At 37.7% G+C, this 25,226-nt stretch overlaps 1 protein-coding gene across 10 annotated transcripts in view; it reads left to right on the top strand.

The window, feature by feature from the left end:
- The window catches only part of LOC123310662 (neural-cadherin), a 303,888-nt gene that overhangs the window by 226,191 nt on the left and 52,471 nt on the right, over positions 1-25,226 (top strand). For all 10 annotated transcript variants that reach the window (XM_044894221.1, XM_044894218.1, XM_044894220.1 and 7 more), the window contains one exon: positions 13,408-13,551. In XM_044894221.1, coding sequence (XP_044750156.1) covers positions 13,408-13,551 — 144 coding nt within the window. The remainder of the gene's footprint in view (positions 1-13,407; positions 13,552-25,226) is intronic.

The following is a 25,226-nucleotide window of genomic DNA, read 5'->3' as shown; positions in this document are numbered from 1 at the left end:
TCTTCCCTGTTCCTAGTAATAGAGAGATAGATATTCACGCCAACTTCTGTTCTAATCAGATGTATAACCTGTCCAAAGCATTTATACCCTCGAATGAGTTGTGGAGTGATATTGATTATCTCAGAGATATGTACTCAGGACTCCATAATTACATGCCAGAGTTTGAATAGTGAGTTGTTATCTACGAAATTGTGACAAATTCTTCACATTATTGTTTTCTGCCTGAAGTTCTTTCCCAAGGAAGACACATATACTATAGTGGGGACAAATCCAAAGCTCACCACTACTAACCTTCAAACATCACCAGAAATTTCTCATCCTGATGAAAAGTTTTCGCTTTTACAAGTCCTTGAATAATACGTCTCTCAGTTCTGTATATCGTATTTTGTTCTAGAGACTTATGATACAAAATCGTATATGCTGTGTGTGATGTTTTCCTTTTTTTTGAATTCCACTTATATTCATAGTTACTTGAATTTTACAATATGTGGAATATGTACTGGTGTTGCAGTTAATAATTGAACATAAACCAAGGGATCTATCTTACACTTATAATTATTACTAGATTGTTCAGCTTCATAATTCATTTTCATCTTTCGGTTCCCTGAACGAATCTAATAACTCCCAGGTAAAACAGCCAATCCCTCATAAAAGAAAATGGACCTGTTTGTCAACGAATGAAAATTCATGAGCACCCTCCGATTCTTCGTCGTAAAAATGACAAATGCAAACAATTCTTCATTTCGGCCCATGCCGGAAAGCCCCAAGATTCAATTATTTTCGAGCTCTTAATCAGAGTCGACAAATGAAATATCGTCTTTTATATCTCGGGAAATTGTCGGAGACACCAGTTTCTCACTGGAATTTTTGCTCCTCAAATCTTGTGCCACTTCAGATATGTAATTATCATCATTGTATAATGCCTACGATAGAATTTGGGACTATAATTTTCATATTATTGCACCCTTTGGAGATGAAAAAGTATTAATGTAAATCTTTCAGGAAATATATATTATTTCTCTGTCGAAATGAATAATGTCAGGAATCTATCATATTCACATGATTGTGAATTAAAGCTCTGTTAATTCTATCATCTCAATAAAAAACATTTTCATGCTCATTTGGAATTCGGATTCATTTGATATAAATGTTTGGACATCAACAAAAATTTCCTTTTAATAGATTATTCCATCAACGACAGTGGCTTCACAAACAAAATTTCATTTAACTAGGCTTTCAACGAATTTATACTGAACGACAAACTTTTTTTATTGCTTTGTATATTGCAATTATTGATGGATTTTCAGTTTATCCATTCCGAAGAGGTGTATGATTCGAAAAAATAGTATGAGGTGACCCCAACACGAATGATTTCAGTGTCCCAATTATCGGACGACAATGGCAATTTATTTCAATCCAATAAATTTTCAATCACAGCCTAATTGGTCATTCCCCACTGAAATTCCGTTTCGTCAACTGTGCCATTCTCATGTTTTTGACGTTGATTGATTGTAATGCTGTGCTTCTGAAGGAATTTTTCGTATCGGGGTAAACGAATTATTAGGAATGACAGATAATGTATATCCACCCATTTGGGGTTAATGAAATTACTTCCCTGCAAATTTCAATCTTGATAATGTCTAGCGAATAAATGGAACCATATGTAGTTTGCAGTTTTGTGTTTCTGACCACAACTTGGTCCCTTGCTGGGAACTCTTGTTGTTGACCTTTCGACGAATGTTTTTTACGGCCTTATATTTCAGCTCTTCGAAGACATAAATCTGTTACCCTTGTAAAAACTATTGCGTTTCGTCAGCGTAGCGAACCGTGTCACTGAAAAACATCGCTCTACGAGAAAGAATTAACCGAATAGTTTTTATCCAGGGGGATAGATCACTTTTTAACATAGCAGCTGTCGCAGAAAGAAATTGATAGTGTGGTGGAATAGAAAAACGGATAGAATATAAGATGCGTACCTATTCCAAGGCTTGAAGTGTAATTGAATTGATTCGAATCCATTATTTGTATCGGTAGGGGTTTCCGGGAGTTCAAATAATATATTCAGCTCCATGCTTCCACGTACCAGAGGTATCCAGAGAATGATATTTCTTCCAGACCCAATCACGCTTTATGAATTAAGCCTGAACTACATCCGTAATAGCTAGACTCAATTCGTTCGATATCACTTGTACGTTTTACGAAGATGGTGCAATTTTTCTTCGTTCTATTTTATCCAGCCGTACGTGCTTATAACTACTTGATGCTACAGGAATGGTTGATATGCACCTGCAACATAATGGATAAGATGCGTTTGACAAATTTTGGCATATTTATCTCGAGCTTATATTTATGAGAAAACATTCAGCTCATATAATAAATAAGAGGGGAATATGCGAAAAAATTCCGTGTCGGTGAAACTAGGGGGCCTAACCCCTTGCTCATTTTCGACCCAAAAAATCGAGATTTTCGAAATCGGATTTTTGCGCTAGGGTGGAAGCCTAGGCAACGCGGATAAAACCGGAAATCCCACATGGTTCAGAGGAATATAACAGGAGATATCGCAGATTGAAATTAGCAATTTTTATAAAGTGCCATTTCCAACACGAAAATCTAAACGAAGGGAGATAGGCTTTCGAAATTGCTCGCAATAGATTCAGCGTGTTCGAAAACCTATATTTTCATACCAAAATTCCAAATATCTGGCCCCGTTTAGACATTTTAATCGTGCAAAAACTTTCAAAACGTTAATTCACGGGCAAAATCCGTAAGCACAACTTATTGTGGCTACATTTTTCTTGGAGTCAAGCAGCCTTGACTGAGTTCGGTACATGAAGGGGCGACCGCACTACTCATGAATTTAGATAAGTGCAAAAAATTTCTTCAAATCAGTGCTTTCCTTATTTCCCTAATCAGTCTCAATTTATGCAGATATAAGCCCATTGTTGAAAGTACTCCGCAGCTATGTTTTAGCGCCTGTAGCATCTGCGACAACATCTGCTACATCAGGATCGTCCTCGTAACGATTAAGAACTTCCCTGTTTATTAAAATCGTCCACAAATCACCCGAATCGCGATCTTAACAGCTCTTAAAATTTCCGTCATTAATCCGAAAGTTGGGAACTTCTTCCAACAGGAAGTTTGAATTCGCATATTCACGGAACTCAGCTGTCTGAAAGCGACCTGGAATCGTGAATATTCAGTATTGTACCGCATTTGGATCAATCATTAATTTCGGGATTTTTTCTTCCTGCTCACAATTTTTTGGTATAATGTCTAATTTTAACTCTTCGCTCTATATCAATAGAATCGATGTATCCCATAGACAAAGAGATCAGCTGGCCAGTAAATATATGGCAGAAAAATGTTCTAGAATTTTGATTGGTCGCCTCTATGTCTATGTCCACAGAAAAGAGACAGGTAATGGCCGTTTCATTGCTTTCTCTCTTTCTACGAAGTAAAAGCTTTTCTGCTAGTGTCGGTTATTGCTCAGTCCATTTTCTATGTTGTAACCCACAAACCGCTCTGTGATCGGCGTCAACTGACGTTAATCTGAGGTTAACCCGTTGCGATCTGACGTCGATTGTCAAAATTTAATAATCTTCTCTGATCATCGATATCTGTCAGGATTTTCGGTAGAAACGTCTAATGCTTAACGCCCAGTTTCATAATCAAATTCGAAGTCTCTTCAATGGTGAGTTTTCATGCAGAGTTACTAAGAACTAATACCTAAGAAAAGGACCTTAGTAGTAACGCTCCATTTACTCATCAAAAGCTCAAAGCTTCTTTAAGTATCATTTTTACTAGCATTAAAGAAAGCCATAAGTTTTTCATTTCTGTTAGTTCAACCCAATCCCATTTCTGACAACTTATATACGAGAATTTAGATTGTTCACGATTACTTCTTGTTTCGGGGATTCAACAAGCTCAATCCCCCACATTTCTCCCGTTGTTAATGCGACGTTATTTTTCATTTCGAATTGTTCCCGCGGGGGAGACTCTGAACGTTCCTAGGGGTCGGGGAGGTGGTTTTCTAGCGTTCCGACCCATCGATTCCGAGGTTGGAGAATCGTGCTCGTGTTTGGAAAAATAGGAAGTACTAACGACCGTAGACGGCAGATAGATGCGGCCACTCCTCTGAAATATGCGCTCAGTGTCGCCACGTATTCCGTACATCAGATGTTAAGAGCCGCGTGAGTTCGTAAACAAGAGACGTAACCGGTGTGAAAGGGGCCATAAATACGACGTGTATGATGAAAGAAAATGGGTTTTCCCCCGATGGACCAAGCCGTACATCTGCCTCCAATAATAAATATCGCCGTGGGTTAGGATAGCTGCCGACAAAATCCACCTTAGCGTTTTGGTCGATGCGAGCTCGAAGGCGTTTGGATTTACAGGGCTAGACGTTGGAGGGAAAGAGCATTCATAAAAATTTATCGAAATCGGAATGCACCCAGCAGTTGTTCCAACGGAAAAAATTATTCAGAACCGTACGAAAGCAGGATTTGAAAACCCTCTGGATTTAGTCGAGTATACGTACCAGTATTTAACAAATGGATAATTGAAGGAAAGACTGTCCAAAGAAAATTATAGAAAGGCCTATAAATCACCATCTGAAGCGCCTCAGAGCAAAAACCAGTACCAAGTTTATCACTGAACTTCAATATGCAGACGACTGTTCACTTATCGCTAGCAGCTCGGAAGATCTACAGATAATGTTGGACACCTATAAACATATATACGAAGCTTTAGGCCTTAGACTCAATATCGACAAAACCAAAATCCTGGTAAGTCCGCCAGAAAGCCTTCCAACAGATATCAGCCTGGAGAATGAAACTCTAGAACAAGTCGAGCAGTTCAAATACTTGGGAAGCTTCATAAATACTAGGGCTAACCTAGACACGGAAATACACAACCGTATCAATTCGGCATCACGGGCATTCTGGAAGCTAAAGGATAGAGTGTTTCAAAATCACGACCTCAATCTGAAGACCAAGACAGCTGTTTACAAAGCAGTGGTCCTCCCAACGCTCCTTTACGGAAGCGAAAGCTGGACGCCCTACAGGCGACATATTAAACAGCTTGAACAAACGCAACAACGTCATCTAAGACAGATAATGCACATCAGATGGTTAAACAAAGTTTCGAATGCAGAAGTCTTGCAACGTGCGAGTTGTACAACAATTGAGACTCAAGTAACGAGGGCCCGACTCAGATGGAGCGGCCACATTCTGAGGATGCAAGACACAAGACTCCCCAAAATAGCTCTATATGGCGAATTCACTGAGGGAGCCCGGAAACCAGGAGGCCAGTACAAGCGGTTTAAGGATACACTACATCAATCCCTAAAATCAGTTAATGCCAATCATAACTGGGAACAACTAGGGTTAGACAGGTCACAGTGGAGGTCTTTGGTACACAGTTATAATGGAGACTCGAGAAGGATACAGCGGCGGCCAGATCTGGTTGATGACTATCCATGCCCGGAGTGTGGTAGGATATGTAGGTCACGGTTGGGTCTCTACAGTCACAGGAGAGCACACAGTCGCAATTAGCCCTGAAAAATTAAGTCTGTTCGCACCTTTTTTTCTCTTTCTTTTTCTTTTCTTCTTGTTTTTTCCCTTTTTCAATGAATGAATGAATGAATGAATCCCTTAGGAAGAATATCTGTTGCTCTGAAGGCTACTCAATGTCAGCCTAATAATCGGATGCAACTCTGTTGCTAGGGAACTCTAGGAGTTCTTCCTACTCAACCCGGGAAAAAAAACTACCCAGCAAACTATCTGTGGGTAACATAACTTTCCCTTTGGCCAAACGGACAAAAAAAATCAAGGATAATCAGAATTGAACAAAAAACATACTTTTATTCGAAAAATGGGCGAGTTTTGGAATTATTCAACTCACAAATATTCAATCACTCCCATAAATCAGCAGATATTCACGTGGCACCCCCAGAAATATATATCCACAATCCATCTACGCACATAAATTTCGATGTTGCTCCCTGAACAACCCTGCAGAATTCTAAGTGGACCAAATTGGAATTCCATCGCCTTCGGAACATCTCTCAGAAACTGTTATACACGCCTATCGAATATTTTCTCGCATATTCTTTCACCCACCCCGATCGGACGGATCACAATAAATCAAAATAACCTCTCAGATCCTCGCTTGTTTAATGCAGCACGAAACATATTTCCAAGGTATCCATGACAGTTATTCATGCAGGAGTTTGGCGATGCAGGAAAATTGTGTAAAGCGCTCTTCTGTAAACGTGATAATATGCTGGGATTGAGCGTGAAAATTATTCGCTCATAATATTGAACCTTATTTCTCCGCTGGATCAAATAGATTTGATCAAATGGAAAACTATCCACAAATATCTACGCAAATATGCAAACCACAGATGATTTTATGAAAATTATCTGCAATATGTGATCAAAATCAATATTTGACTGGCATGATATTCCTCTTCAATAATGATTAGAGATACGCAGAATTCTATTTTAATTGAGTGTCTACCATTTACAATACCCAATGAATCGAACGTTGTACAAATATTCAGTAAAATTTATGGAATCCATGATTATACCGTAGTAGTTTTCAAATTATTGATGGCATTGATTTGTTGATGAAACGTGTCAGTCGAAATTATTGATAGTTTTAAATTAACCAAAATTCCCTTTTTATTCTCCACGTATGATCACGCCCATCCCAAATTAGTATTTCGCTTTTTCATCAAATTTCAAATTGGCCTACCGTTGTTTTATACCGCCCATAAAAATGAATAGATTGGATTCATCGTGAATGATGCATTGCCTATTTGGAAATCACTGTTGATTTATCGATTTTTCACTTTCATGTGTTGCGAACCTCGACATGCATTTATACAAGGTGAGTCTTTGTTTCGTACAAATGTTTCAACAGTGGATTCTTGAGGTGAAAAGAAACACTTTTTTCCTATACCATTTTTTCTGATTCGGCCCTGATAAAATGATTTGGCCATTTCGAGTTTTCATAATGAGCTCTGCCACCCCTGAAAAAACAAAATTACCTGCAGAATAACTAGCTAAATCTGTGACAGTACACATCTGAGGATCTTTTAAACAGAGTTGTATTCAGCCAAAGTCCCTAATTTTTTCAATTCCACAGATACTTTTCAATTTTTGAACATCAAATTACTCGAAAACCACGTATTATACGAGAAAATATGAAGAGTACTTTTATTTTACAAAACGTTCAAATATTTAGTAGATAGCGTCCAACTTAGTTTCAAGAGTTGGGTTTTCAGAATTTTTGGTATTTTTATGGTCCTTACAGGTCATAATGAGAAAAGTGGAAGAGGAAGACGTAGGTGATATTTTGTGTTCGAAAAAGATTCAGCAAATAAATTGAAAACTTAATTCCGAAATCCATTCAATTCGATTGAACCGTTTGTGAGATAGAACTAAAACTAACATTTTTTTTAGGATTTTTCAAGAGCATGTATCTTTTAAACCGAGCAGACGCGGAAAAAATTGTAGAGGAAAAAAGAGTTTCTTTGGAGCTCAAGAATCTACTGTTAAAATATTTGTAAGAGGAAATGACTCACACTGTATATACAGTGCTTTCCAAAAGACATTTATTTTTGAACTCGGAAACTATGTTCAAATTTTTGACGAGCCGACAGAACATTATCTCAGAGCCAAGCACTAGTTTTCAACTCATCGGTATCTGCATTCTTCTAACTTCTAAACTAATTTTTAATGGGATCAGCGTCGGTGACTTTATTAGCTGGATGGGTGACTTCACGTCGGTAGCAGTATAATAAATACGCGACTAATTAATTGGCGAACAACCGATATGCCGTCCTCATCATTTGAACGGTTTACCTGCACTTCTCGTCCGATAGCCAATACCAATTCGATCATCAAACGTTTTACTCGATGAACAGCAGTCGCGGAGAGATGCAGAAATGGATTTAATTACCCGAATTACCGAATGAAATTCCTAATTGAATCCCGTTTCGTACGATTATAGAAATTATAGCGTCCCGGTAATTCGATGTGGATATTCTAGATTTAACTTATTAATTCGCGGTATCTGTAATGGGAAATGTTAATGAGAATACATTCATGCATAATATGTGGAATGGTAATAGGAAGTCGACGTAGGTGGTTAACATGCGCGATACGAAAATCACCATGAATATTATCCGGTATCAAAGCTGTGCTACTGGCTCAAAAAAAGAGAAACACTCTGGCGAAGTGCTCCAAACCTCTCTTTATAATGCTCACAAGTGCTAAGCCGTTTTAAAATAATTTTATCGTTGCTAATTGTCGATGAGGGTTCACTTAAGAGGGGTCTACACCGTTTTATTGGTCAGTTCTAAAGGAGAAAATGAATATCTTACGTCAGAAACCACTAATCTATATGGGGTTTTCATTATAATTCAATTCAATCAGTTCGCCATCTCGGAAAGTCAGATATTTTTTTATTCGTCAAACGAAAAAAAAAATTTTTTTCATTGAAGAACAAATGTTCATTCATGTTTTTGACTTTCCGAGGTGAAATAATCTCTTCTATGAATTTCCACATGAAAAAATTTCTCGAAAAGTCTCTCCATTGGCTACAATTCGTATCCTGGTGAAATTGACAAGAGACGTTTCTTAAGTGCTGCGATAGTTTCGACGAAAGTGGAAACTATTGTAATATTCGTAACTTCTACTTATCGTTCAAGTGTTCTGGCAACACCCCACATTCAGATAGTCTTTCCCCCTTCACGCCTTATACGGAAGGCGAGAAAGTCCCGTGGTATAAACTCCTCGTCGTATACACTGAGCAACAATTATTAAGGCTCACAGAATACATTATAGAGGGATTCCAAAATAAACAAGCTACAGGTCTTGTTTTACTAGACGTCGCCAGAGCATTCGACAGAGGATGAGACAGAGCATGAAGAATTAATATATAGGATGAGATGTGCTGGATATTCGATCAAAATATGCAAGTTGATCCGGAATTATCTCAAAAATAGAAGATTTAACGTGAAAGTGGAAGGAGAATGCTCCACAACAAGAGATATAGAGGCTGGAGTACCCCAAGGGTCAGTACTTGGGCCACTTGTGTACAATATATACATTCACGATGTTCCGAAGAATCCAAGAACCATGCTAACGTTATATGCTGACGACACAGGCATAGCAACTCGACACCGCAACCCAGAAGTAAAAGAACGAGTTCTACAAGAAAAGATTGACGAAACAAATGATTGCTGGTGCATAAAGTGGAAAATCAAGCTCAATGGACAAAAGAGCCAAGCAATATTACTACAGAAGAGAAGACTGCGACCCACAACGAATCTAGAAGTTGACGGCGAAGAAATCGACTGGAAAAATGAAGCCGAATATTTAGGAATAACGCTTGACAAAGGACTTACTTGGAAAAGTCTTATCAAACAAGCAATCGACAAAACGAAAGCAGCGATTAATAGACTCTACCTTCTGATAGGAAGAAGAAGCCACATGTCGAAAGACTAAAATTGAAGATAATCAAAGCCGTTGCTAGGCCTCAACTGACTTATGGATCAGTGGCCTGGGGTTTCGCGGCAAAGAGCCATATCAAAAGAATTCAGGCCACTAAAAACAAGCTGCTACGATGTGCAATAGATGCACCTTGGTTTGTCAGGAATAGACAGATTTATAGAGACCTAAAATGGGGAACCATAACAGAAAAGCAGAGATATTATTCGAAACAGCGAAAAACCATCTCAGGAGACTAGTGGACTACGACCCAGAGGAAGACAAAAGGAGAATGCGAATTACCCGAAGGAGACCAAGAGATCAATTAAAAAGAGATTAAAATAATAACAGAAACTTATTGAAAAATCCAATAAAGTGTTATCCAATAGAGGATATACACATAAATCCCAGCACGCTAGTGTGCGAGAAGAAAACCGACTAAGAGATGAACGGTTTATAGGCAAATGCCCGGAACCAATATTCAAGAAGCAGTTAAGGGTTTTTAATGGGTCTCGAGCTCAGGAGAGTGAGAATCCCCACATTTGTTTCCACTCAGGAGAGGGTGGTTCGTCTGACTAGCAGATTTTCTCCCTGCTACAAAAAAAAAAATGAGCTTCATTAAACAAAAAATTAGATTTAAGATGAACCCTGAGAGGTGCCACTCTCTAAGGAGTGTGAGACTCCCAAGCTGCTGTTTGGATACTCACTAAAAAGGCGACATTTGTCGAACTATTTTCGAATACTTCGAAAAGGTTTGTACCATTTTCAAACTGCGACGTACAAAGGATTATGCTCCTGGAAGAACTCATCTTTGTCATTATTATACAAGTTTGGAATTTCGATTCCTCCAACCGAAAACTTCAGTAATTACCAAAAGCCACAATTTCCAGGAATCGGGCGCCAAACTTCCCATGGAAATCGCAGTTTTCCTTCGGTATCCCGCAGAAAGGGAACGTGGTCCGAAATTCATTTAACTGGGAGTCAACTTTCTGATTCATAATTGAGACAACGGATTCCTCCGCAGAACTGCCGCCAGGATTCCGGCACAGTTTGGTGTTGCTATTTAATTGAATAGCAAGATGTTTGTCACGAAGTTAGGGGTAGCTGAACAATCCAGATGTCGTTAGGATGGAATTAGTCGATAATTGGAGGAGGCGTTCGTTGAGGCGTAGTTGGGGACGACTCTGATTTTTTGCAAAAGTTTATTTTTGACAGATTCCGTTCTTTTTCGGAATTGAAAGGAATATAACCGTTGCTTTAGAGAGTTTGCCCTATCTGCTTATGGTTGAGCTGAACGCATTTAGTAAGAGCTGATATATTGAGTTTTTTTTGGCGAAAACCTCAAGATTGAAGACTTTTGGGAAATTTTTGTTTCCTTTCACAATTTTTGCCTTCAGAGTGAATCAAATGAAGCCACAAGCGAGGAATTGTAAAGGTATTACACTTTCACAGCATTTTATCAATTCTTCTCCATTAGTTTTGGAGAAAATGCTCCATTTTGGCCGCCATCAGAACAGTTCGGGAGTGAGAGGGTTGAACGTGATTTTGTTGTTACAAAGTAAGAAATTGAATAATTATTGTTTGTTACACTGTCTGAAAAGTAATAAATAATAATAGAAATAAATGTAAACAAATATACGAAGGTTCAAAAAAGTAAAAAATATCTCGGAAATAAGTGAGAGTGACTCTAAAATAGAAAATATGTTTTTCATACGCTGATATATCTGATGAAGACAACCTTGACATGAACAAATCGTTGGTCATTGGAAATTGTTTTCTTCTAATGTTTTTACTGATAAACAAACTTATGGTCAAGACTCTCTCGCCCACTGTTCAACTCTCCCATGAGTTAGGGAGACATGAGCCAGTTTTCCGTTCCTAAAAAAAGAATTGCTGTACTCAAATTGTTCATCTCACTATCACTCAACTATTATCTATCGTTACCTATTTGGGCGCAAAAAAATGTGTTGCTATATCATAAATAATACGATTCAACGTCGGAACAATTCCAATATATCCCTTCTATCGTGTACCCTCCTGTAATGAAAGAATATAGTCGCAAAGAGCTAATATACGACGGCAAGAAGTCAATTAAGATGATTTGCTCATTTCGAGGGTTTTAAATCTCCGAAAAATAAAGTAGAAATCGAGCGCGAATTCTCTTGGTATAATAAAAGAGCTATAAACCGCGGAAAATTCGCTACGTTCACGAAACTGCTGAAATAAACTGTTTGAAGTCTATAAAATTTCCGGATCTACATGTTGAATGAGATTATATCGGCTATAATGTTCGGTTTATAACAGTCGAAGTCACACCGTATATCCTATGCATAACTTTGGATTTCAGTAATAGCCTAACAACCCTGAGTGAGACAGACATTAAAATTTTTTTAAATGACAATCCTATGAATATATTTTCAAAGAATTTCATGAAATCGTATGATATTTGTAATTCACACTGATTTTCACTCTCTGATTTTCGGATGAATCTTAGGATGACGTAAGGGGTCTTTATAAATTATTGCACCATCGCAGTGGGCTTTGAACTACTCTACGCCGCTCCATATTTACCAAGATAGCGATACACTACACATGATGGGGAAAATCATCCATATTCGACTCATTGCGTGTAGAATACACTTATTATATGGTTATACTAGGTCAAAATTAAGCAGTTACCATCACGACATCACAATTATACATAATATGTAGTATATTTTGAAATTATATGGAGTCAGTTCGTGATTCAGTTCACATGATTTCCTCGTTACTGCTGAATAGCATATAAAATTCAATTATTCACGGAAAAGAACATTTCAACGATCAATCATCTTCCATTGAGTTCAGAACTTGAACAATCGAGTCTGGCTAAAACTACGAGGAAAAAGGAACAAAATCTCAATCTACAATCTACAAATCTAGATAATATTGTAATCTGCATTGAGCGAAATTTCTGTTTTTGTGCCCCATATAATTTATTGCCCTTTTAATAGAAATTTGTTGATTGAAATTCTACCATAATCATTTTTGTCATTTCTTTTCGATGAGAATTCACACTTGAACATATCTATTTCCTATTTACAGTATCCCAAATACGTAACATATCTGTAACTGTAAAAACTAGAATGATATTTCAAAATCCTACCGGACTTCACATTCCTGCTGTAATTTGTTCTTTAATGGACTCGGTATGGGTAAAAGAGCACTTACATTTCAATTTAAACACAAAATGAAACAATAATCTACTCAGCGTCGAAATTCCGGATGGGGTGCGGTATAAGCATGAGCCAGAATAAATATTTGAAGAAAATATATAGCTACCGCATATTCTGCTCATTCCCGTATTGACAGGCCTCTTTGTCGAAGCAGTCTCAGAGCCGGGACCAAACCTAAACTTCGTTGGAAATTCATTTTTCGACATTATTAAAAAGCTTTCAGATGTGATGGTCCCATCGGAAAAACTGCTCCGAAAGGTAACTCAATTATTGCTCTCACAAACTTTTAAACCACGTAAGCACCTCAACACTCCAAATATTTTATTCGTATCGGAAGCATTTTTACACCGATTTTATTATCTCGGGAGTAACTTTATTATTTTGGCAGTAAATTCGAAAGGACATGAATACGGAACGAAATTATTTTCTTCATCATGTTTTAAATTAAAGTGAAGAAAGCATACTCGAAGGAAAATTTCCAAGGTTTATGTTTAGTCCTCTGCAAATAGCAAAGTGGTGCTATTTTTCAAAATCGTTTTTCGGGATTCAAAATCAGATACACAAAATCGAACCTGTCTCTGAGGAAGCGTATTACAATTACATCATTTCACTTTTCTTGTTGTATGTGTTTGTTGGGAGATGTATGAATGTGAAGAACAGTTCAGAGTCTTAACTAACCATTATGTTTTTTTCAGTTACTAAATTCATTCGAATTGGAATCGCTGATAAGAATGACAACCCTCCTTATTTTGATAAGGCCCTATACGAGGCGGAAGTCGACGAAAATGAAGATATACAACACACCGTTCTCACAGTCACCGCCAAAGATCACGATGAATGTAAGTATTTATCAAATTTTGCATGCAATGAGTCGAAGGTCATCTGAACCAACTTAATCATTCATATCCAACGGTTCGCCTATAAAATAATTGAAAGGGTTCCTAAGTAGATCAAGAGGAAAATCCGAAAGTTCTACTCTCCTGGCTTGTTCATGGAAAATGAAAAAAACCCATTTCCTCCGCTCTTCCCTGAATTTATTCTCCTAGCAAACTCCAAGTTTCCGAACTTTACTAGGTAGTTTTAAGTGCAGGTAGGTAACATCAATCTGGCCGGTGTTCTTGTACTTCGGACCCACTTTCAATGGGGCTTATCACCCCGTTTCGCTTTAGCAATTTTAAAACAAAATCGTCGCAAAAATTATTTCCAGTGTTTTGAACAAAATCCAGAATATTATGCTCGTTTGTCACAGAATTCTCAAAGAATTTAAAATTTGATAAACAGGCTTCGACTGTGTTGTATCATCCCCTGATTTCAGTTAAAAATCTCAGGCATTTTTTCGAGTTGAAGAGGGTGACAAAATTGAGATAAATCCATTATTGTTGTATTCAATTTTCTCCATCCTCATTAGAATCATCCAACGATTCATTCGTATGCTTTTGCCCAAACTTAAAATGTTTACAGGCCATGTAAAAACCCCTGAAACTTTTTCCTTTTTTCCATATAATTTACCACGCCTTTATAATTTCCCAATTAGGTACCCTTGTTTTTGAAACTACGCTGGGGGCGATCATGAAAAAAGTTCAAATAAAATGTAACTAACTTCCAGAGTATGATGCCTTACATTGTGTGAGTTACAGTTGAAAACTTCTTGCATAAATTATTCATCGCCTCAGGCTGAAGTGGAGCAGGAACCGAGAAACATTTTTCTTTCTGATATTCAAATCCTGTGGCCGTTTTCTTTTCGTAGAACTCTACAAATCGTTCTCAAAGAAAACAATTAAACTTCACTGCAAATTTCCGAAGCCGATTGAATTTCAGTATCAATTCCGTTGATGTAAATCTGGGAAATTACATTTTGAAGTTGCAAAATAGATTGGTTAACTTCAAAACGCGATGGAATTTCTCTTTGTGTAACAAAATAGAATAATGTAGGGCTGACAAAATATTTTTTCAGCAAAATTGTGTGTTGTGGCGGAAACCACAGTTTTGTCCAGTGTGAAACAGCCATGCTGCAATATTAATGAATCTGTATAGGATTAGCTACTATCACGCAACATTCTGTTAATATGTATTTCTCCGTGATTGCATTGATGGTGTTATGCCAGTTCGATAACCATTTTTACGTTCATTTATTCATGAATAGTAGATTATAGTTCATGATGACAGCATCGAAATGATAATTGAGAATTAGCGCATTGAATGCGATCGATTTTTCAAATGAATCTGGCTCATTGGTCAGTTGGTTATTCACTTTCTTTCACCTTGAATAAAAGATAATATCTGTCCAGAATATGAAGAATGGAAACGAATGAAAAATATTTGATCTAACGTCCATCAGTCCCTTCCTGGGAATGTTGGGGTTTACAGCCATTTTTTAGTTTTTTTGTAAAAGACACATACCTACATCCGGACACGATTGGATGCTCATATTTCTTTGTTTCCACCTACCTACGCCAATCCGGAACCCGAGGGCCTTCAACCCCTAAATCCTCCTGATTTCGACGATAAAATATCTTCATTCTTGTGAGGGTAAGCAGTCGAAAAATTGATTTGGAAGACTAGGAATGAATGTCGGGATTCGCAGGGCAATCGTTTGTGACAGCATCACCCCACGCTCCAAATACGCTCTGGATTTTTTCATATTCCCCCATATCCTATGGGATTTCGGTGCATTGCGAGGAAAGCATTTTATTTATTGGTGAATTGGATTTGAAATTATTTGAAAATAGTAAGGTGGGGTGATTTTTGAAATAGTATGCACACTAAAAGTTCCAATTTTCACGATTGCTTTGAGTCTTCAAACCGCTTTTTGCGGTTTCTCTGTCTCTGAAGTTATCCATATTATCCTCATGGATGGGGCTCCTAGGATACGATGGCTATTGTCCATAGGCTTGGTGAATTTCTCATCATGATAGAAGCGATTATTCTGGGTGAATTTTAAAGCATTTTAAATCGACTATATTGTCCAAACCTTCTCTGACCAAACGAAGTAACTATGTACTACTTTGAATCCTTGCAAGATGCAACATTCCTTGTTGCTATAATTCGTTAATTATGCATCGTAAAAAGGGCCATGTTTCTTCACTGAGAAAAAAATTTGTATTTAATGAAAGGTGGAAAGATGTTTGCTCTGCTCAAACTGAATAAAAATCAAATACAGGCACTTTATTAAGGAAATAAAATTGGAATTTTTGCCTTCAAGTCATCGTTTCTCATTGGATATAAAGTGCCATTTCTTTGAGGCATTCAAATTGAATTGAAAATCAGTATAATTCACCAATACAACTGAACAATTTTCAAAAACCGTGGATTGTAGTATCCTGAAAGGATGGGGTCATTGAAACATCCAATATTCCTTTTGAAAATGTCCATTTGTTCAGCTCGTTCTAGTTAAAATTCCGAGGAGACTTCGAAGTGATGAATCATAACAGACAGACTCCCAAGTATATGAATTACCCTCCATGTCTGCAGAAAACGGGAATAACAATGAAAACATTGAAAAACTCTCATATGACGACGTGATCGATGATGTGCTCGGAGAGCTGAAGGCTAAGTTGGACAGCAGTTTTGTAGTTTATTTGGCACTTGATGGATTACTCCTTTTATTAATAAACAGCCGCAATGTCTTGAAGCAGACGAATTTATAACTGATATAATGTTTTTCCTGTACGCGTTGTGTTCTGTGAATTTTGACGGTACAGACATAGCTGATCCCTATCCAATGTCGAAATGATGTTTTTGATAGGTACAGCTACAAAATTCGATTTCAGCAATCTGATTCCATGTATTTCTTCAATAAATAGATCCAATAAGCATCTTATTTAAATGTATTGCTCAAACTTTTAAAGTCGAGTTGCCTAACCGTCCAATGAGTCAGAATCTGTTTTGGTGGCCCAAATTTTCCCTGATACAAATAACAAGAACGATTTTACTCTAAGCAGAAGGATTATACGTGTTTTTATTCAACCCTCATCTGTGCCAGGATTATATTTTATCCTGGAAAAACAAATAGGTGTTTGAGGATCATGGAGCCAGATTTTATTAAAAAAAAATAAGATCCGGTATTATCTATATGCTTTATGAACCGAATAAAGTTTTCTGGCTCATGAAAATAACCCATAAGCATTCCTTCCTTAAAACTTTATACACGTTTGTTTTTCAATCAAATCTAGACTAAGCATCTATGCAATGTTGTTGAAAGTATTCAAAATAGTTCAAATTGCTTGGGTAGTAAATGTTATCATTGCTCAAGGATATCATTGCTTCAAGGCATCAATAGGGTTTGAGCTTCAGAATGATAATGATTACGAAAAATGGACTAGACAGAGTCGAACCCAATTTGGGCAATAGAGATATGTCAGGAATGAGGTCTGCTTAAAAATGTATGCAATAATGTTTTCACATTTTCTGTTGTTTGTTGCGGAAAAATCTGAATCGCAACAGATAGCTGAAAATGAATATTCATGGTTAACATTTATGAATTCCTGGCTTCAGCTAGATATGACGCTACTATCATTTATGTTCATACACGTTTTGGATGTTTTATAAGGCTGTATCCTTTTAGGTCATTCGGATTCCAGTTAAATTTATATCACGCTCCATTCCATGGTTTATTTAGCGTTCTCGAATATTTATTACACGGAAACAGGGTTTTCTCATTATAAATATGAAAAGCTATTGGAATTTTCAGAATTCTAACTTGACCCGATGGATTCATCCATAAAATAACAATCCTGTATATGAAAACGTGGCAATAACCAAAATCGAAAATCGAGAATGGAATTGAATTCTCCCCCTTCAAGTCAACAGCTCGGAAAATATTCAGCCAATCGCATTGATGAATAGGTCCAATTTTCGTCAGATCATTCTGTCAGATTAACGAACTTTGCAAACAGTCCTGGGGAATGGAGTCCACCAGAACGACGTTGCGCCCGGAAAACAATTCATTATCCTGTCCAGAAATGACAACCGATAAATATTTGCCTTGGAATTATATCACGGATATCGAACATGATCCGATGTTTCGGTCCTATTGCTAATGAATCGACAAACAGTCTAGTCAATCATCGGTGTGTCCCTTGTTTTCCGGCGGTTCTTATGGTGGCTGTGATGTGAAAATGATGCCGCGCTAGAAAGGCAAACAGAAATAATTAATTGGTAGAGATCGGTTGAGGATCTTCGCACACTGAAACGCCATGAATCATCATAATTGGCAGAAAATTGGAAAATCCGCATAGCGATCATGCGACCGGGTTGTATAATGAGGGTGGTTCGAACATACTAACTGCCTAGGTAAAAAGAGATGTCTGTGAAGAAACTCCAATTTAATATCCAAAATCATAAAGGCAGAACGCAGTATTGGAGTCTTTATATTATGCAATTTTTGGGTGGAGAGAATGGGTCATATTTTTTCAATTAAATTAATACTGAACACGAATTGGATGTGTTCAAATATTACAAATGAATTACAACTTTTCATATTTGTCAATATGACAGTGCTTTGTGCTGAATTTTTGTATTAATTTGATTGCTCATGGTTTCGCTTATATTAGGTTAACAAAACCGAATCAAACTCGTACCGCATTTCAAAACCAAACAAAATTCTGAATTGAATTTCATTCGAATGTATAATAGGCACGTACAATAGATATACCCCGTCCACTTCATACTGGAGTAGTTGATTTGTGGATGACCTATATTTTATTATATTCCCCTCAGTTCAAATAATACCTGGGTTTTATCATATTTCGCTCGAAATATGGGCCCTCAAATTAATTATGAGTTGTTGGATGATTTTTATCGTCAGAATCGGAGTGAGCATGGCAAGAATAACAGTTGTTAGCTGAAAATTTCAAACTTTTAACGTTAAAGGGCTGTTTCATCCTTGTAGAAGGAACAAACTCCTGGCGATGTCATAATTGTCTGATTAGTTAATAAAATATTGCAAATTCTCTGAGATATTTTATTTTATTTTCAATATCCTCAGTATTCCGTATTATTTCGAGTGAGTTCGAGAACGAATGTCCCTGTATTGACCGTTTGTCGACAATATAAACAGAATTTCAATGAATTTCAAGCTCCAAAGTCCCTGAGCGATGTTTTTGATAAAAAGAGCAGGAGATCGAGATAATAATGCCTCATTGTTCGGAATAATGAAACAATTTCTTCAATCAAGCGACCGCAAATTGACGCCCCTTCGAAATTTCCGGCGGAAATCGCAATATGACGCAGCGTCCCGAGCCAGCCCTAATTCGTTTAGGATTTTCCGATGAAAATTCCTGGCCCGCTACGTCCGGAACTCCTGCGGAAAATCCGGTGCAGCCATCTGGCTCGATCCCCATAAATCAGTCAAATTTTTCGCCCGATTCACTGGCGGTCATCTTGCGGAGGGTGCGTTCGGTAAAATCTGAGATCGGAGGCATCCGCAATTCATTAGCTGCAGCGGCACTGGGAAGATTGTATCTGTCCCAGTGGTACGCTGCGATTTCCCGCATTTTGCTAGTTACGGATTTACGTCGACGCGGGCGAAAGGTCCCAAAACGAATCCCGACATCCCTGTTTTATGGGGTTCGCGGGCCACAGGACCGTAACGCTTGCGGAATCTATCGAGGATGGTTTAATTCATGCGGAACATTGGACTAAGCATCTTTTCAAAGGACCCTGTATAAATCAATGGGAAATAGATCTCTCTTCCTGTCAAATAGGCCGAAATTTCTATATGTTGAAATTAATTGCCTATGAAGATCCTCTATGGGCTGACGACTAGGTAATTAGGTACCCTGGGACGTAAAGAGCTTGCCTGTGCAGAGGAGTTGAGGGCTGAGTAGTGGTTTGAATCAAATAATCTTCCTTTGTAGAAAAGGCAGACACAATTTTGTTCAACTTAAGGGGAGTTGAAGATCATATTACCAATGACTCGAGCAATGTCCTCTGGACTGCAGTCTCACTTCTCATGCCGATGAAACATCATCTGAAATAATGAAAAATATCTTTTGGGACTTAACTTGGCTGACGTCGTACACAAGGAAGTTGTTAAGGTTTCCTATCATTCATTCATTCATTGCTGTATCCCGTTACCGGGAATAAATCTACAACAAGAAGAAAAAAAAATAATTGCGAACAGACTTGTAATTTCTTAGGGCTAGTTGCGACTGTTTGCCCTCCTGTGATTAAAGAGACCCAACAGTGACCTGTCTCCATTATAACTGTGTACCAAAGACCTCCACTGCGACCTGTCCAACGCTAGTTGTTCCTAGTTATGATTGGCATTAACTGATTTTAGGGATTGATGCAGTATATCCTTAAACCGCTTATACTGGCCTCCTGGTTTTCGGGCTCCCTCTGTTAATTCGCCATACAGAGCTATTTTGGGGAGTCTTGTGTCTTGCATCCTCAGAATGTGGCCACTCCATCTGAGTCGGGCCCTCGTTACTTGAGTCTCAATTGTTGTACAACTCGCGCGTTGCAAGACTTCTGCATTCGAAACTTTATGAAACCATCTGATGTGCATTATTTGTCTTAGATGACTTAGTTGCGTTTGTTCAAGCTGTTTAATATGTCGCCTGTAGGGCGTCCAGCTTTCGCTTCCGTAAAGAAGCGTTAGGAGGACGACTGCTTTGTAAAGAGCTGTCTTGGTTTTCAGATTGAGGTCGTGATTTTGAAACACTCTGACCTTTAGCTTCCAGAATGCCCGTGATGCCGAATTGATACGGTTGTGTATTTCCTTGTCTAGGTTAGCCCTAGTTTTATGAAGCTTCCCAAGTATTTGAACTGCTCGACCTGTTCTAGAGTTTCATTCTCCAGGCTGATATGTGTTCGAAGGCTTTCTGGCGGACTTACCAGTTATCACAGCCTTGTTGAATCACATCTACGTTACGGTGTGCTGATTGGGGATTAAAATTTCAGTAGAGAGAGCATCTTTATGGGTTAAGGCGCATGAAGGAAGAAATTTGATAAAAACTGCTCTTTGTGAACCTAGTAACGGCAGATTGTATTTCTTACGTAATTCTTGAATCATTTGCTCCGAATTACAGGAAAAATTTAACGTAATCGAGAAGGTCTAGGTGACTCTTGTGGCTTTTTTGTCTCTCTGTCACTCCCTTTCGTGATGCTTGAACTGTCAGATATTAGGAATGTACCTACACTTTTCAACATGTAATTAACTAAATATGTCTTAATCTGAGTATAAAAATATGTGAACATATAGAATCAATCTCTGCAGACCTCCGCAAAATATTAAACTCAATAGTTTTATCACGTAATAATAACTTTATTCAGATTCAAGAAACTGAAGAATACAAAAAAGTATACAATATATGTAGCGAAATCTAGAAATCTGTAAACAAACAACTGATAGAGGTTTTCCTTCGAAATTTCATATCCCTCCCTTCGACCAGTTTTTGAACGCACGTTATTTCACACACAGACATAATCTCACCGAAAATTTTTTATCCCCCATTTTTAAATTGCCGAGATGAGAATCTGCATGGAAAATCCGCATCACACCAATAACGATTGACTTCACAAACTTCAAAGCTGGATTTTCGATTGGAATTCCACACAACAAACGAATCGGACCTTTGTTTCTTCCTTCCACCCTTTATTTCCTTGTCCGAACTCAGCGACCCCAGAAGATTCACTTCCGTTCGAATAGGTCAAATCGATAACCATAATAACCAGTCCGATTTTATGGGATCTACGTGCCATAGCCCCACTGTACGTATCTAATCCTCCTGACAGAGGCCTCATAAGACTACCAATTGATTTCGGATCCATGTTCTCACGACCCTACATGGGCGAGGCCTACTTTTGGAGGGACCCCAACAAAGACGCGAAGGTCTCGCCTATAAACTCGAAGGGGAGAAGAACATGCTATCTGAGATTGGAAGGGTCGGCTTCAAGTATCAACAGTTTGCATCAACATTTTCATTCGGGCTGAAAAAAAGTTTATTCATCGATAACCATCTTCAAATTTCACAGGGAATATTTCATTCTTTCTCGATCAAAAATTAGGGAGAATAAGACCTGATATGGCAAGAAGGCATTTTCCTGGTAATCCACGTGAAATACTCTCCTACTACGTTCAGTTTTCGAAACAGAAAAGGCTCTTGAATGTCCTTCAAAACATTATCAAACATAGTATGCGAACACATACAAGTTCAGATTAATCTGCTATTTGCGAACAAGAATGTGTGTGTGTGTAAGAAGGCATTTTCCTGGTAATCCACGTGAAATACTCTCCTACTACGTTCAGTTTTCGAAACAGAAAAGGCTCTTGAATGTCCTTCAAAACATTATCAAACATAGTATGCGAACACATACAAGTTCAGATTAATCTGCGAATTATATTTGCGAACAAGAATGTGTTTTTTCCGATTAAAAATTCATGTTGATAGGTGCTTATAATTGAAAATATCCTGAAACTCCATCAGCGATCGCTCACGAAAATGGAGATCACAACCTAGATTCCGATCTAATTTCACTACCATATTTCTTACGTCCTTGAGCCGAATTGACATGATGGCCTCGCAGAATTCATATTTCAGCTCCATTTCACCATCTCGCCCTGAAATATTGATGACCATCTTCGAAGGATTCATCGATTTTCAGGGATTATCTGAGGAAAAGCGATGCAATGAGAGGCAGTTTCAACGCCGAAGCGCATTTGTCAGTTTCACACGTTTTCAGCATAAAGCACAAATAAAATACGAGTAGTTTCTCTGTATCTACTTTAGATGATGGAAACAGTCTGGTACTGACGCTTTCACGGAGCTAAACAATCAACGTTACCGAAGTTCTTGGAGAAATATCCGTTGTATAGTTCTTTATACCCCAGATAAGGAACGAATTTTAATGAGATTGATGTTAACAACGTTGGTTCTTGATCACTGAATGGAAGAAAGGGATGACTGATTGCATTTATGAAGGATCTTGAGTGTCTCCATCCATTCGAAGGATTCAAAGTGTCTGTGTCGAGAAGGGGCAGAAAGAGATATAAATTTAAATCACTTTTCCTCCTGTTTCAACTTTCAACGATTCAGCTTCAGACGATGAATAAAAAAATTTATATCCACAATTATAATCGAATCCAACTCGAATCTTATTATTTAAATTATGGGTTAAGGATCTGATTATAAATTTCAACAATATCGTAAAGTAGACTTCACGATAGTGCTCTTCAACACTTTCTCGTTGATGATTTTGTTTCATATCTTTTCTTTATCACTGTCGTGTTTATTTTACAGCCTCCCAACTCTTGATTCAATTCGTTATCCTTCCCCATCAACAGATTGCTTTCTAGTATATTATATGTCATCGAGTTGGATTATTTGCCGTGGAAATGACATATCTCCATGTGTAAATCTTCATATATTCGGTCCATCCATTACGATGATATGTGCTCCATCATAGTCGGTTCAGGTGTCATAATTTCAAATTCATTGTTGTAGCTTGTTTGGGAGTCTGGGAGAATACCGAGAATCAACAATTGTGAAATGAAAATTTGACTACCGGAGTATTGAAAACTGATTACGAATATAAATTTTCAGAAATTGCCAAACCGTTTCAAAACTTCCTGTTTGTATATCCCCATAAACACATTGGATATCCACCAAAAAATGCTTCGCCTCCCTACAAACAAATTTGCCTGAAAAATTCGAATTAAATTGGGCGTCATCTGATTGAGGTTCACTTTTATCGGATTGAAATTCGTTTAGAGCGGACTTTATCTATAAAAAAGTCCGTTCTAATCTGCTCTTGTTTATATGACAAAAACTGGAAGAATGCAAAGGGGGTAGTCATTGTATCCTTGTTACACAACATTTATCACATCTGGCTTATCACTAACGGCTTTTCGATAGCAGCAAGAGAAGAAACGGAACGTAATGAATTATTCCAGCTGTGAGTATTAATTCATGAAGATAAATTTGAAGAAGACTTAATTCGTTACCAATGACTAGTTCACAGTTTTTCGTCCATGAGATATTTCCTTCTAGTCACAGCTGTAATACTTGAACTCAATTCATAACCGTTTTTGCCTGTAGGATTTTGAAGCAAGGAGGTGGGTATTGATCTCTTCAGATCGTGCGTTCGAAGGATTGGGGCAATGGAGTATGACGCTAAAAAAAATAATACGGGTCCATCTATCTTGGTGAAGTACTTCTTCTAAGGAGGGTCGAATGCATCTAGACATGACTCTGCTTATTTTCGAACAGTTCCTCGTTATTCTTGTAGCAGTTCGTCGGAATAAATTGAATATTTTTTTTTTCAATGAAAGTATTTGAAAAAAAATATCAAAGCGTCATTTTGAAATATTCATCTATTCATTGAGCAACCATCATATTAACAATTCTTGAATGTTAACACATTATTTCCAAATATCTATTCATTTTCTCATACAGCCTAAGAGCAATTTGGTGGACTCGTTGAAATTTTAACCCCTTTTTCTTAGTTTCGATTGTCGAATTCTTATATACTCACATATAACTAGGCCTTCATGTTGGAAGCTTTCTTCAGTGAAAATTTCGATTTTTGATAGGTTCGCGATCTTCTAGTTCGGAAGTTGTGGTGATTTTTTGTTGGAACAAATTTGCTTCCACCATTCGCCTCATTCCTGAATAAAATTTCGTTGAAATGAAAAACAAGCCTCATCATTATGTTGAAAGAGTCTTATTCGATATCCAAGAATGTTTCAGGGTTTCTTATCCCTATGGAAAAATAATACGCGGTTCGTTAAGAATAATTTCCAGCGATGAGAAATCTCGCACAATCTCAGTTGAAACCACGACTCACTTCCGAATGAAATTTTTATAAACTCCGCACATCGTCCCTCTCGAAAATTAAATACGAGTTTCTGCTCTCCCAGTTACCTATTTCCACTTATCTCCTTCCAGTTATTCTGGGTTAAGAACTCAACGAGAACGAGCCCTTGAAAGCCGAACCATTTGATACGCTACGAGGAAAATTAATGGAAATAGAATGTGCAACAGAATAGAGCCTCTGGATAACAGGGGCTGTATCAGAAAATTGAGTCCTGAAAAGTAATTTTCTAGTTTTCACTACCAGTCTTATCAACAGCGGTGTATGAAATTATGTTTGCTCCTCCGAGTTCTAGGATGTGCGTTCTTAAAATTGGAATTTAATTTTGAGGACAAGACCAAATTCAGCAATTTCCTCGAGATCTTATTCAAACCCCTTCTTTGGACAAATTAAGTCCAAATCTTGAGAATTGTGATGACCAACATTTGCCGTCGGAATCTCGAGTATTACAAGAAAATGTAGGTCTTAAGCATTGTTACTTTTACTTCGTTAAATTCTATTCATCTCGTAATAGCTGTGATAGCCTTTTTTTAGAAGCGTTAGGTTCTACTGCTATAGTTATTATTGTTTGGTCTTCAGATGTGGATTGCTTTTCAGCTTCGCAAAACTTTGGGGAATTCCAAAACATAAATTCCCTGTGTGAAGCGAAAAGCCAGGGATAATAGCTCCTGGAATTCGATTATAAAAATTCAAATTC

Source organism: Coccinella septempunctata, chromosome 4 (genome assembly GCF_907165205.1).
Source record: "Coccinella septempunctata chromosome 4, icCocSept1.1, whole genome shotgun sequence".
Lineage (NCBI taxonomy): Eukaryota > Metazoa > Arthropoda > Insecta > Coleoptera > Coccinellidae > Coccinella > Coccinella septempunctata.
Note: the sequence above shows the minus strand (reverse complement) of the source record. Positions and strands in the feature narration are given on the sequence as shown.